Genomic DNA, 14,968 nt, shown 5'->3' with positions numbered 1-14,968 from the left:
TCCTACCACTTCGTGGAAGGACATTAGTGTTTCCCGTTTTTCAATCATGAATTAATTTTTAATTCTAAAATTTTGCAATTGTAGAAGAAATGTAATTCTTTTTTCCATTGTTGTTTTAGGTGACATCACTCAAAAAGGGTATGAAAAGAAAAGGGCAAAGCTGCTTGCACGTTATATACCGCTCATTCAAGGTAAGGTCAATACACTCAGATGTTACATAGCAATTATATTGTTTCATAATACTTGATTTTTAACTTGTTTTTAGAGTTTAACATTTGTTAGCAATGTTAAACCAAGTTTAAACTCTGGTATATGTTGATTATTGATGGAGACAGGGTCTCACTGTGTTGCCCAGGCTGGTCTTGAAAAATATGCCTCTAATATTAAATAATACAATCCAAAGGCATAGATTATAATTTAAAGCTCTGGCTTGATACAGATCTCGGATCTCATTCCCAAAGAGGATTTATTTTATTTTTATGATTATGAACAGCCTGGCACATTTCCTTACTGGGGCTAGAGCATCCATTGTAAAGATGTCAGTTTTTGCCACATTAGATTGATTTGTAGATTCAGTGCATTCATCATTTCAGTAGGGGTGTGTGTGTGTGTGTGTGTGTGTGTGTGTGTGTAACTTAACAAGTTAGTTCTGAGATGTATATCCAAGTCTAAAAGGTCAAGAGACCCAAAATATGCTCAAAAAAGAATGAGGCGAGAGGATTGGCCCAATAAGGATATGAAGAGTTACTATAAAGCCATTGTCACTAAGACAGAGTGGACAGCTCAGATAGATGCATACGTGCATGGACTTTGCACATGGAAATAGCGGTGTGGCAGGCATGGTGCTGGCATAGTTCTTTGTCCATATATAAAGTGCATGACATTGGAGACAAAAATCGGTTCCAGATGTATTCAGCCTAATTTGAAAGATCTTTAAAGCCTTTAGAAAATCTTATAGGAAAATTGTCACCATCTCAAGATAGGATTTTTTGATGTGACTAAAGGTGCCAAAAAGCAGGAACCATAAAGGAAAGGATTGATTAATTGGACCACGTTAAAATTAAGAACTTTTTTTCAAACGTCATCATAAAGAGATTGCAAAGACAAACTGCAGAGTGTGAGAAGATAGTTGTAACACAAATAAGTAGTATCCAGAGGCCAGGTGCGGTAGGTCACGCCTGTATTCCCAGCGCTTTGGGAGGCTGAGGCGGGGGGATCATGAGGTCAGGAGTTCAAGACCAACCTGGCCAACATAGCGAAGCCCCGACTGTACTAAAAAATACAAAAATTAGCCGGGCATGGTGGCGCGTACCTGTAGTTCCAGCTACTCAGGAAGCTGAAGCAGGAGAATCGCTTGAACCTGGGAGGTGGAGGTTGCAGTGAGCCGAGATCATGCCACTGCACTCCAGCCTGGGAGACAGAGAGAGACTTCGTCTTAAAAAAAAAAAAAAAAGAACTTGTGTCCAGAATGTACCAAGCAGTGCTGTCGAGTACAACTTCTTGCAGTAACAGACCTGTTCTCTAACTGCATTGTCCAGTATATGAAACACCAGCCATGTATGATGATTGCACATAAGAGACAAGGTCTCACTCTGTTGCTAAGCCTGGGGCACAGTGGTGTGATCATAGCTCACTGCAGTCTCAAACTCCCGGGTTTAAGCAGTCCTCTCACTTCAGCCTCCTGAGTACATGGGATTACAGGTGTGCACCACCACGCCCAGCTTATTGATTGAGATGGGATCTTGCTATGTTGCCCAGGCTGGTCTTGAACTTCTGGCTTCAAGCGAGTTTTCTGCCTCAGCCTTCCAAATTGCTGGGATTACAGGTGTGAGCCACCACACCTTCCCTTAATTTAATTAATTTAAACTTAATAGCCAGAAAGTCTCCCAACATGATAAGAAAAAGTCTAGTAGAAAAATGGATGAAGATTCAAATAGGTTATTTCATAAGAGAAAATCCAAATAACCAATGAGCAAATGGAAAGATGTTTAACCTCACTAGTAATCAGAGAAAGGCACACTGTAACCACAGCCAGCTATCCTGTTGGAGAGGATTCGATCGGTAGGATGCAGGCAGCTAGTATTACATAGTAAAGTTGAAGAGGTGCAGCAGTTCTTCAGGTACATATTTGCCCTAGAGAAACTCCTGTTTGTTTGTACCTTATTCTCTTGTACAAAAATGTTCATTATATCTGTAAACTGCCAAGAACTCAAATACCCATGAACAGAATTCATACAGCGGAAAGCTAAAGACCCACATGCATCAGCAAGAAGGAATCTTGTAAACATCGTAGGGATGAAGGAAGGAATTACAAAGGCATATAGCCAGTACAAGCTTAAAAAAAGACGCCAAACCGAGCTGTTAATACTTAGGGACCTTGTGTAGTGAGTCCAGACAGAGAAGGAAATGGTTTTCACAGAAACCAGCACACCATTTCCTCATGGAAGTTAGATTGGAGAGGGTCACAGGGACCCCTTAAGGCACTGAGTGTTTTGTTTCGTAGCCTATGTGGTGGTTACATTGATTGTTTCTTAATAATATTCTTAAACTGTATACATGCTACATGCTTTATATTGCCTGTATTGGTATGATATATCTTATAACAGATCAACAACAAGAAGATTGACGAGGCTCTTTGTATGCTGATATTTATTCATCCAAAATAAAAACAAACTCAGAGTAAAACTGGGATTGAAGGAAACTATTAAAATATCTTATTTCGTCCAAAATCACCAGCAATCATCAAACTAAACAATCAGATACTGTAGCCATTTCCATTCCAAATGAGTAAATAGAAATGCTGGCCAGCCCATTCTTATTACACTTTATGTGGGTGGTCACAGCTGATGCAGTGAGACGGAAAACAAAGCAGAATAAATATTAGAGAACAAAAGATAATCATCTTTAAATATAGGTGATATTATTTTATACCTCAAAAACTCATGTGACTGCTCATGTAACTATTAGAATTAGTAAGTGATTTTGGTTTGATAGATATGAAGATAGAAGGCAAATATGCGACTTTTCTGTAGCAATATTTCTGTTTTCAAATATGAAACAATCTTACTCATAATGAAAACAAACTGTCAAATGCTTATTAATGCATTTAGTAAGAAAGAACCTATGTTAGGATCATAAAATCTATTTGAAAGAAATAACCAAGACCCTAATATGTGAAGAAACATATCAGTTTCCTAACTGGAAAAACTTAATACACCCTATAAAACTGGCAGATCCTGAGTTAATGTGTGAACATAATGTAGTCCAGTCTGAATACCAGGCCTGAGGTTTTCCTAAACCTAGGATTGGAAATGACCCATTAGAAGGGGCAAAATTCTGAAAGTAGCCCATCAATTTTTGAAAAAAAACACTGGTGATAAAGGACTGGCATTTGAGATACTAAACCTGATTGTGTATGCTTTATAGTCACAACAGGAGGATGTCAGTGTGCAGAGTACACAACTCAGTCAGTGAAAAAGAAGAAGTCCGGAAGTGATTTGAGAGGATGTGAAGGAGGAAGGGTTAATAGCTGGTACTATCCTTCTGCAGGCAAGAACCCTCTTCCTCCTCCCCACCATTAGTGAACATAAACTTCAGAATAATTAAAGTTCTAAATATTTTTTTAATTATAAAAACATACAATTCAGGAGACTATTTGAACACCCCTTTGAGTAGGAATTGTCTTCATAGGCAAGATAGGAGACCTGGAAGCTAGAAAGGAAAAGATGTACAGGTGTGACAGGCTCCCTAGAAATGAGAACATTTCAGAATGACTGAGCTGCTACTCGCCAGGCCACAGCTCTGTATGTGTACACAGTTCAGGGTGTCCTGGATTTTGGAACAAATCCAAAGGAGAAGAAATGTGGATAGGCAATACATATTAAATTATGTTCAACCTCAGTGGTAGATATGGAAATGCAAATTAAAGGGCACCATTTTTCTCTTATCACATTGGCAAAATTCTAGAACTTTTTATAACATCTAGTGCTGACAGAGAGTGGGGAAATGGCACTTTCATACATTGCTTGTCAGAGCGTGAATTGCTGTAACCTTTTTGGAAAGTTACCTCTTCATATCTGTTAAGTTAAAAATATATCTACTCCTTCATCCAGTAATTTCACATTGGGTCTTGTATCTTTGTTAAATAAATGAATCTGTCTCAAAGAGTAAAAGGACGCATATTTTGGAATACAAGTATAAGGAAGTCCATTTGTGTAGACGCCACTTTACAGCATGCTTGTCTATCATCCATAAGGTGTAAGACTTGGTATTGTCCATTGTGAACTTTAAAGTTGTTTTATCCAGTCACAAAAAGCCAAAAGTCAGTAGGGCTCTGCTCAATATGGGTTTTGTACACACACACACACACACACACACACACACGTGTATGTATGTATGTTCACCTTTTGAAGGGCTAATACCGATTTCTGTAGAGAGTGTTTCCATTCTCCACAGCACTGACCACCCCAAAATGTACATAGTACTTGAACAACATCAGCAGCATCTGTTCTGCTCACAAATGTGCAGTGCAGGCCCAGCTCAAATGTTACCTTGTCCCTGTCCACAGAGCCAGAGCTGGGTGCTCAAGTCCTGGGCCAACATCCTGTGAGGGCTCCTCAGTCACAGCTGTGGCTGTTGGGGTGGGGAGACTCCTGCTGCCGAGCACCGGGCTCCCCAGCCCTGCCTGTGTCTCCCTCTGTCCTCATGTGGCCCCTCCACTGTGGGGCTTAACACTCTAGACTTGGTGTGTGGTGTTGCAGAGAGCTAGAAGAGTTGTGTCGCCTTTCACCACCAGCCTTGGAGGTCACCCAGCATCACTTCTGCCACACTACGCTTGTTGGGGCAGTCACTGACCTGCCCAGGTTTGAGGCAGCGTGGACTCTGCCTCTTCAGGGAGTGGTTAGGGCTGGAGGAGCCAGTGGGACTGGAATTCCTGCTGGCCAATTTTATGAGACATTTTGAAACAAAGGCTAAAGCTAAACACATATTTTTGTTGAAGCACAGCTGCAGGTTTTGCTTTGTGCTGTTTGCAAATGTCAGCAAGTTGGGTTCAAATGATACCAGGGATTTTGTTTAGTGACTTGAACAATTGTTCACCATTCCTTCACTCACTGTAATGTGTCTTGTGGCCAGGGGACCACTGCCCGGAGAGTGGAGGGCCTGGCGAAGGAGTGTGGAGAACAGTGTGCTCTTCATTTGTCCTGATTTGGAGGCAGAGCAAGTGGGCGGTGCAGCGAGGGCAGTTGGCCTGGCCTGAGCGGGTCCCAGCCTCTGAGCACTTTGTGCCCTGATGCTATCATTCTAATGCCCCTCTCGCTCTTGTTTTCTCTGCCTTTTCACTTTTTTCCTGTTTGTATCAGAGGGCTACTGGTGGACCCCAGTGATCTCTGGTGAGCTGTTTCTCACTCAGGGTTTACTGACACTATAGAACAATGCTGGGGACAAACAGCACAGGCCATTTCAGACTTAGAAACACAATTCCGAAGTGGGCTTTGGGAGGGCTTTCTACCACGGCTCCCACCCCGATGTGAGCTGCCGTGTGCTGTGCTGCCAAGGGTACAGGGCCAGCTGTTTGATCATCACCCTTCATGCAGATGGTGCATGAGAGGCAGAGTGGGGTGATGTGGGGAAAGGAGAACATGAAAGTGGATGTTGCCCTTAACCCACAGCATTCATGCGTCTGTCACTGACTTCCAGATTAAAGGCTCTTTGATAGAGTGTATGCAACAGATGAGAAATGTAAGCTGTTTTCAATGGATTTTTTTCATAATTGGAAAAGCAAATTGTTCACACAAGGTATTCCCATAAAATTGTGTTTCAGGAATAGACCCATCTCTACAAGCAGAGAATAGAATTCCTGGGCCCTCACAAACCACGGCGGCTGCACCCAAGCAGCAGAAGTCTCGGCCCACCACCTCGAGGGATGAGCGCTTCCGGTCAGGTAGGGTCACAGCCCAGGCAGTGGGGAAAGGGGCAGGCCTGGAGCCCTGGGACTCTCGCCATGAAGTCTTTCAGTTATTTGTTCTTTGCCACAATATCTGCCAAAGAAATTATTTTCACATAAGCAGTAACGTACATCATCATATTTTTTTCAAGAAAAACATTTAACCTTCACGTAACCACGGTCTGTTTTAATGTATGGTGTAGCTTTAGTGGCACTTTCTCAGGGGATGGCTGCAGAACTCTCTAGAGAAGTCTTCTCTCTCTTACTAGAATAATTTCTTTTAAACTTTTGTATGCTTTTTAGTTTGAAATTGATACTAATAATTTTTGTGCTTTACGAATCTGCTTTACCGCTAGGTGTAGGTGTTTTAGTGTTTTTTTAATTTTGGAGATTTCCTTCCAATTAAATTTATGCCACTCTGTTTGGCAGTGCTTTTATGAATATTTAAATTTGTCTCTGATATTTTACTGGAATTAACAGAATAGCCATTGAAAAAAATTCACGTTTTTCTATTATAGTTTATGTATTAATAACTTGAGCATGTTATCTATTTAATATTTTCACCACTGTGTGATTGTATATTTTCTTCATATTTAAGCTCTTTTGATAGCCCTTTTTCAGAAAAAATTTTAATAGGGATAATTGTCGTTTTAAGAATACTGAAAACGAAGATTAATATTTTAAATGTTTTTTCAACAGGGAGTATAAAGAAATAGTCTAAGAAATATTTGACCAGATAATGTCTTACCAATTTGATATACATTTATAAAAAAACTTCATCATGTGGCAAACAACTTCTTCTCTGATTATGTAAATAATACATGCTTAGTGTTAAATATATAAAAAAAGTACCAAATTTAAGGACAAAGGTAAAAATCACCTGATACCTCTGAATCCTGAGATGGCTGCCCTCAGCATTTCAAGGAGCACTGTTGTCCTCATGCCTGGATGCAGATGCATGCACACATGTGTGCCTTCCATGAGACTGGTCCTAGGAAACGTCTCCTCCCTTCTGCCCCTCCGAATTTTCTACATGTCCCGGCTTTTCTCCCCAACCCTGTTCCTGCTCATGGAAGTGATGTTAATAAACTGGTTTCTGCCCTAGTGAAGTTTATACTAGGTATATTCTTTGTCTTTTGAATACAGGTCTTTTATCATAAATAGGATTTGCCAATATTTTCTCTCAGGCTGTGATTTATCTTTGTGTTTCTTTAAAGTATCTTTTGAAGAGCAGAAGTTTTTAATCTTGATGAAGTCCAAGTTATTTTTTTAAAATGGATAGTGCTTTTGTTCTTGTGTTTAAGAAATCTTTCCCTAACCCAAGATTACAAAGATTCTCTCTTGTGTTTTCTTGTACAAGTTTTATAGTTTTAGGTTTTTTAGTGCCATTTTAGTGCCCTTAAGTTTGTGATTTTTTTTTTAGTTAATTTTAGTGTAAGTACAAGCTATGGATCATAGTTTATTTTTTTGCATGGAGATGCTCAACTGTTCCTGGACCATTCCTTAAGTCTGTGCTTTCTCCAGCGAATTCCCTTTGCACTTTTTTCTAAAAGCAGTTACACGTAAATGCATGCATCTATTTCTGGACTGTCTGTTCTGTTCTAGTGATCTCTTCATCTGTCTTTATGGCAAAACAGTGTTCTCTTGATGATCGTACCTTAATAATAAATGTTAAAATCAGTAGTGTTAGTCCTTCAACTTTGTTTCTTATCTGTGTTCTGTTGTAGCTAATGCGTCTTTTTTTCTTCTTGCACTTTTAAGATTTTTCTCTTCATCACTATTCTGTGCACTCGATTATATCCTCTCTGAAATTCCTATAGAAGCCCTAGCTCCAGTGGGATGCTGTTTGGAGTTTGGTCCTTTGGGAGATAATTAGGGTTAGATGAGACCATGAGAGTGGGGCCCTCACAGTGGGATTGGTTCCCGTATAAGAAGAGGCGTTGGCCAGGCGCAGTAGTTCACACCTGTAATCCCAGCACTTCGGGAGGCTGAAGCAGGCAGAGACCAGCCTGGCCAACATAGCAAAACCCCATCTCCACTAAAAATACACAAATTAGCCAATTGTGATGGCACATGCTGGTAGTCCCAGGTGCTCTGGAGACTGAGGCATGAGAATCGCTTGAACTGGGAGGTGGAGGTTGCAGTGAGCCCGTATTGCCCCACTGCATTCCAGCCTGAATGAGACTGTCTCAAAAACAAAAAAAAATAAAATAAAAGAAGAGGCACTAGAGCTTGCTGGCCCCCGCCCTGCCCCATCACCCTATGAGTAGAATGGTTAGAAGGCAGATGTCTGTAAGCCTGGAAGAGAGCCCTCACCAGACACCAACCATGAGGCACCTTGATCTCAGACATCCAGTCTCCAGTAAGAAAATAAATTTGTGTTGTTTAAGCCACTTAGTTTATGCTGTTTTGTTATGGCAGCTGAACAGACTAAGACGCTGGTTTGAAAGATTTGATTATTATGCGCGTTAGCTGGTTTTGTTATGCTTGGGGTTTGTTGAGTATTTTTGGATCTGTTGTTATACCCTATCATGTTGATGTTATCTATATTTTTAGTTCTAGGTAGTTTTTAATCTATACTTATTTTCCTTTTTTTCTAAGACAGCAATAATGTTTAAAGCAGGGCAATCATAGTAACGTCCAAATCCGTCACAAAAGTTGCAGTTTGTTTCTTGCTCTGTTTTTGTGAGCGCCTTTTTCCATGAGTGTTTTCAGTTAAGTCCTTGTGTGGAAATGCTCTTCAAACCTTGTATGTCTGATAATATTCTTATTAAATCTTCATGTTTAAGTGATAATTTGGCTAGATATAAAATTATAGGTTTAACACTTTTTTCTTCAAAACTGTTGCTTTTTTGTGCCTGGTGATCCTACTAAGTACTGTCAATCTGTTTCTTGAGCTTTCAAGGTGATTTACTCTTTTTCTCTGGAAGCTTTTAGAATTGTTCTATGCCTTTGATATCCGTCAGTTTCCTTTATCATATGTATAGGTGTGAATTCTTCACCTTTCCTGAGTAGGAAAAGGTTTAACCTGGCCCTACAAGCCATTTAAATGTGAGATTTTTAAATGTTTTCAGACATTTGTTGGGGAAAATTGAAGCATCTACAAAACTGGCCATCTTTGTTTAATAGCTCCCCTGGACCCATAGTCGAGCTCCAGAAATTCTCGGCCATCCATGACCTGGCTTGGTTCATCTATACTCTACCTCCTTCCTCCCTTCCCTTATGGTTTCAAAGCAAATCTCAGATATGTTATTTCATCTAGATGTCATAATATTCTTGAACTTTGTCATTTTGATGTCGTAATAGTCTTGTTCTCTGTATCTGAAAAGATTGTATTTCTAAAAAATAATGCCATTATAACAAAGTAATTAACAATAAATACTTCCTTAATATCAAATATTCGGCCAATGTTCATATGGCTTCTAAAGAACAAGTTTATTTGGACCCAGGATCCAAATAAGAGCTCACATTGCAGTTGGTTGGTAAGTGTTTTCAGCCTCTATGAACCTTAGCTTGTAGGAGAAGCTGAGCTGTGTTTGTCTGATGGTTCCTTTTGGTGTCTCTGACATGCTTTTTAGCTCACTAGGTTTGATGAAAGTCAGGTTACAAGGTTCAGCTGTTTATAAGACTCACGGGCGGCCCTGTGTTCCTCCACCAAGAGGCCTGTTGGGCCTGACTCTTGCTCTTTGCTGTGTTGCTTGGAAGCCCGTGATTTTCTCAGTTCTTAGATTGATGATTTCCTTTGGGCTGCAAAATGGTGAAATTTAGATTCTGACATTCCTTCTTCATTCAAATGCCAGAATATTTCCATAAAGAGAAACTTCTGTTATTTACAGCTTGGTACAGGAAAGTCAAGATGAATACTTAATTTTTTCCATTTATTTACTAGTTTTCAGAACAATAGGTTGAGTCACTGGCCTCCTCCAGTGGTAACCAATTGATTTTGTTTCCTCTTTTCCTTTTTCTTCTTTTCTTTTATCAGTATCATATTTGATGTTTCAGTCCATTCTAGTATTTCTCCTTATCAATACTCACATTGTCCCATTCTTCGCCGTTGGGAATCTCTTCAAATTGGCTCGGGTTGTTTGACCACTTCCTGGTTGGCTGTTAGGATAAGAAGTTCTAGGCTCATCCTGGGCATTTCTTCCCCTGCTCCAGAATCTGCCATTTCTCAGGGTTTTTTTAAGTGAGGATGGTGTTTCAAGAGCACAGTCTGGGCACTAGGGATGCCGATTGCTGTTGGGCTGATTGTGGTTTGTAGACATTTTCAATGTACAGAGGTAAGACACACTTCTAAAAGACAAGATACCACATTTGTTTGTAGTGACATAATCTATTCAGATTCACAACTGCAGGGTCTGTACTTCATCTCTCTCTCCCTCCCTCCCTTCATCCCTCCCTCTTTCTCTTTTCTCTCTTCTCTCTCCTCCTCTCCTCCTCCCGTCTCTCCTCCCCTCCTCTCCCCTCCTCTCCCCTCCTCACCTCCCCTTCTCCTGTCTCTTTCTGTCTCTCTCTCTCTCTCTCTCTCTCTCTCTCTCTCTCTCTCTCTCTCGACAGAGTTTCACTTGTTTCCCAGGCTGGAGTGCAATGGCGCGATCTTGGCTTACCACAACCTCTGCCTCCCGGGTTCAAGCGATTCTCCTGCCTCAGCCTCTCCAGTAGCTGGGATTATAGGCATGAGCCACTGTGCCTGTTTTCCCTCTCTCTCTCTCTCTTTCTTTTCTTCCTTTCTTCCCTTTCTTTCCTTCTTTTTCTCTTTTTCTTTCTTGGGTTCTCACTCTGTCACCCAGGCTGGAGGCAGTGGTACAATCATAGCTTACCGCAGCTTGGAACTCCTGGGCTCAAGTGATCCTCCAACTTCAGCTTCCTGAGTAGCTGGGACCAAAGGCGCATGCCACTGCACCTGCCTAATTAAAAAAAAAAAAAATTGGGCAAGGCGCGGTGGCTTACGCCTATAATCCCAGCGCTTTGAGAGGCGGAGGCGGGCAGATCATGAGGTCAGTACTTCAAGACCAGCCTGGCCAACATAGTGAAACCCCATCTGTACTAAAAATACAAAAATCAGCTGGGCGTGGTGGGGGCGCCTGTAATCCCAGCTACTTAGGAGGCTGAGACAGGAGAATCGTTTGAACCCGGGAGGCAGAGATTGCAGTGAGCTGAGATCACGCTATTGCATTCCAGCCTGGTGATAGAGCGAGACTACATCTCAAAAAAAAAAAAAAAAATGCTCTGGTGCCCAGGCTGGTCCTGGCCTCAAACGATCCTCCTTCCTCAGCCTCCTAGAGCGCTGGGATTACAGGCATGAGCCACTGTGTCCAGCCTACCTCTTTCATCTACATTTGTATCTCCCCTCCCTCATGAGTGTCCAAGCTCTAGGGATGGTAGAATCAGACTATCAAGTGCTTTTCATTTGCCATATCCCACAGGACTCACGAAAAATCTGTATGACAATGTCCTCACTGCTATCAACGATATGAGAGAGTTAAACATTTTTTGTACAGTTACTTTTGTCCTTATTAGATATTTCTGGAAGTAGTGGTTGACCAGTCTAACTTCGGTGTTTTAAAGTCAGCTGCAGTAGTTTAAACCAGGGGTGTCTAATCTTTTGACTTCCTTGGGCCACGTTGAAAGAATAATAATTGTCCAGGGCCACACATAAAATACACTAACACTAATGATAGCTGATAAGCTAAGAAAAAATTGCAAAAAAAACTAATAACATTTTAAGAAATTTTACGAATTTGTATTAGGCTGCATTCAAAGCCCTCCTGAGCTGTATGAGGCTCGTGGGTCAGGAGTTGAACAAGCCAGGTTTAAACCAACAACAAGATACACATTTAGGCTCATTTGTTTCGCTTTATTTTCATTTTGGCGATTTCTCTTTTATTCAGTTTTGATTTATAACTACGGAAATATTTACATGATTTCAAAGTTAGATCTACAAACAAAGGAATATTTAAAGAAATCTAGGACCAGCATGTGGGATAGACAGAGAGAGCTTCTATTCCTTTTACCCCCACTGAAAACAAACAAAGACATGAAACTTAATTTGTTACTTTATAACCAGTCTTGTAAAAAGTATTTTTACTGCTGTCCTTCCTGTGTAGATGTCCACACTGAAGCCGTGCAAGCAGCTTTGGCCAAATACAAAGAGAGGAAGATGCCTATGCCTTCGAAAAGACGTTCTGTCCTTGTGCATTCGTCTGTGGAAACCTACACCCCTCCAGGTATTGACAAACAATGTCAGGAGGGGCTTTTTTGAGTGTTTCACAGGCCTGATGTTATCCTATTTACTTCCCACTGAGTTGGAATATCCATCTGGCCTGTAGTATAGATTGGACACATTTGGAGATTAAAAATGTTTGCATATGCTCATATTCCTTACCTGAAAATCTATGGTGTACATAGTATTCTTACCCAAATGGGTACTTGCTTTCTGTAAGACTTTTTGTGTGGATCCTAATTTCTTTTACTAAGATGCTATTTATGTTTTTTAGTAAAGAGAGGAACCTAAAGCACTAAGAGGAACCTAAAATAAGCACTAAGCTAAAGCTTCCTGAATTAAGAATGTTACGGTTATTCTCATCTCACTACCTATAACTTAACAGGTTGTAACCAGGACTTACATGCAACAGTATAAGACTATTTGGAAAGTTTTGGGGTTGATTTTGTTGTTTTATTATTGGTACCATTAGAAATGAAAACTTTTATATGAGGTTTCTCTCTAGCAATAATGTATTTTAGTCTTCCCTTTAAACTGTACAAGATGTTGATAGTGTCTAATGACTTCATATTCATGAACTTGCATTGTTGTATATTTAAAGTAACAAAAATAGTGACACTCATTTTTAGTTTGATGCATATGGAGATACTACACAATAACACACCAGATTCACAAGATGATTTAGTGGTTTTGGTAACACTTTCTTGCTTAAAAGAAGTTTATTGTTGAAAAAATCTTAGAAATGACTGTCACATTGTTGTTTTTATTAAACACAGCTATAGACACTATCCAATTTTAAAATAATTTTTTAATAATTGTAAAACCCATAATAAAACACTCACTCCTGCTTACTTGAAGAAACCTTAATGTACAGTTAATTTTGTTGACTGAAGCCATTTTCTTGGGGAAGGAGTTGTTTGTAGAGCTAGTTCACCTGACTCCCCTGAAAGGATGCATACAGACCGGGCTGTGGTTCTCCCGTGGCCACCATGTTGTTGCACGGCCGGGAGGCCTTCTCATTGCCTCCAAGGTGTAGGGCCGGGCCCGGGCTCGCCCCTGGGTGATGCTGACTGGTGTGTGGATATGGTGTCTGACTCTGTGTGGACATGCAGTGCAGCACTGGATATTCACGGGACACCCCCACTGAGGTAGATGCCGAAGCAGTTTAGGAGATCAGAGGCTGTCTTCACTGAGTGTGTGTGGTGCCCTGTGGCTGAGTTCTCTCTGGGGAGCTGGGGACTCATGGAATCGTTTTCCCCACAGTAGGGCTCCTTGCACGCCCTTCTAGATTGAGGGTGACCTTTGAGCTGACTGCGTGGCTTTGGGCAGAGCTGTGCCAGGTGTACAGAAGCATGCTGCACACAGGCCTGGGAGGCTCCAGTGCGAGTGGGAACTCCGTCCTCCTCTTGATTCATCCCAATATCATGCCTGTCATCGTTATTTTAACCACAGACACGTCGTCTGCCTCAGAAGATGAGGGCTCTTTACGGCGACCCGGGCGACTCACCTCCACTCCGCTCCAGAGCCATTCCAGCGTCGAGCCCTGGCTCGACCGGGTCATTCAGGGCTCGTCCACCTCATCCTCTGCATCCTCCACCTCATCTCACCCGGGAGGGAGACCCACCGCCGCTCCCAGTGCTGCAGCCACGCCGGGGGCCGCCGCTGCCACTGCACTCGCAGGCCTTGAGGCCCACACCCACATAGGTCAGTAACAAGCTGCTGCGGCCCCTGTGCCACAGAGCGGGGTCAGGAGTGTCCAGGACAGAGGAACAGGTAGAGGGCACCTGAGCCGGGCGCCACCCTGCAGACTTAGCTGCAGGCCTGAGTGCTCTCCAGGTGACTGAGGTCACACAACCCAGATAACCTGTGCTGGCTTTTTCTGCCTGAGACATTAAATTGATTTTGAGCTTTTAATAATTGCACTTGAGAGAAATGGGGTAATGTTTGGTTAATTCATCATTTAGATTAAATCTCTAATAACCTTTTGAACAATACAGCTCAGTTGCAAATTTTTTCCCCATCAAGACCCTACCTTATTTTTCATCTGGGAAATGTCCTTTTGGTAACAAAAGTAGTTCTTCATACTTCTTTAATTTGGCAGTCCTAGTCCTTTGGGGCATGGGGCATTTCTCATAGTCCTCCAGAAGGGTGCAGTGTTTCTCAGTGTCATAACACCTTCCTGGTCTTGAGGGGTAGCTGGTGCACACAGTAGGTGCAGGGGTAGATGGTCAGCACACATCCATACCTGCTGGTGGCTGTGATCATCACCCTTGACCTGGCTGCCTCTCTGTTGTCTGTGCCTTTCCTCTTGGCTGTATATGTTCACAGCTGCAGGGCCATTGGTTGTCTCTGTACCTGGCTGGAAATCTGAGGTTGGGGCAGAGGGCTGCAGTGTGGTCTGGCTTTCGCTCTTCCAGATACCAGGTTAGACAGCCTTCGGTGTGAAAAGGTGTCAGTCAGAGCTAATCATATGGATGCGTGGATCTTTCCCAAATCATAGAATCTCTTGGATTACATTCATGTTAGACATGAAAAAAGTGTAAACCTTTCATCCTTTGAAATTCTATTTTTTAACTAAAACGGCAGCATAGTTAACTGTATGTAGCTGGCATGTGAAACCCACATACACTCTTGCACAAGTACCATCAAATACAATCAGTATTGTTGAAGACTCATCTTAATCCCCTGCTTTTATTCCCAGATGAGGAAGGAAGAAAAAAGTCCAGTGATTTTAACTTGGTTGAAATCGCACAGCAGCCTAAGTGGTGAAGCCAGGGCTGATACCAATTTTCTTGATTCCT

General features: G+C 41.7%; 1 protein-coding gene across 4 annotated transcripts in view; it reads left to right on the top strand.

Moving 5' to 3' along the window:
* Positions 1-14,968, top strand: part of DIP2A (disco interacting protein 2 homolog A) — a 107,894-nt gene that overhangs the window by 27,976 nt on the left and 64,950 nt on the right. For all 4 annotated transcript variants that reach the window (XR_004052601.1, XM_030914341.1, XM_030914340.1 and 1 more), the window contains exons 2-5: positions 120-191; positions 5,822-5,941; positions 12,052-12,171; positions 13,620-13,871. Coding sequence is in view for 3 of the 4 variants with exons in the window: in XM_030914341.1 (XP_030770201.1) it covers positions 120-191; positions 5,822-5,941; positions 12,052-12,171; positions 13,620-13,871 (564 nt within the window). In the remaining variant the exon portion in view is untranslated. The remainder of the gene's footprint in view (positions 1-119; positions 192-5,821; positions 5,942-12,051; positions 12,172-13,619; positions 13,872-14,968) is intronic.

Source organism: Rhinopithecus roxellana, chromosome 13 (assembly GCF_007565055.1).
Source record: "Rhinopithecus roxellana isolate Shanxi Qingling chromosome 13, ASM756505v1, whole genome shotgun sequence".
NCBI lineage: Eukaryota > Metazoa > Chordata > Mammalia > Primates > Cercopithecidae > Rhinopithecus > Rhinopithecus roxellana.
This window is presented reverse-complemented; position numbering and strand designations above follow the sequence as displayed.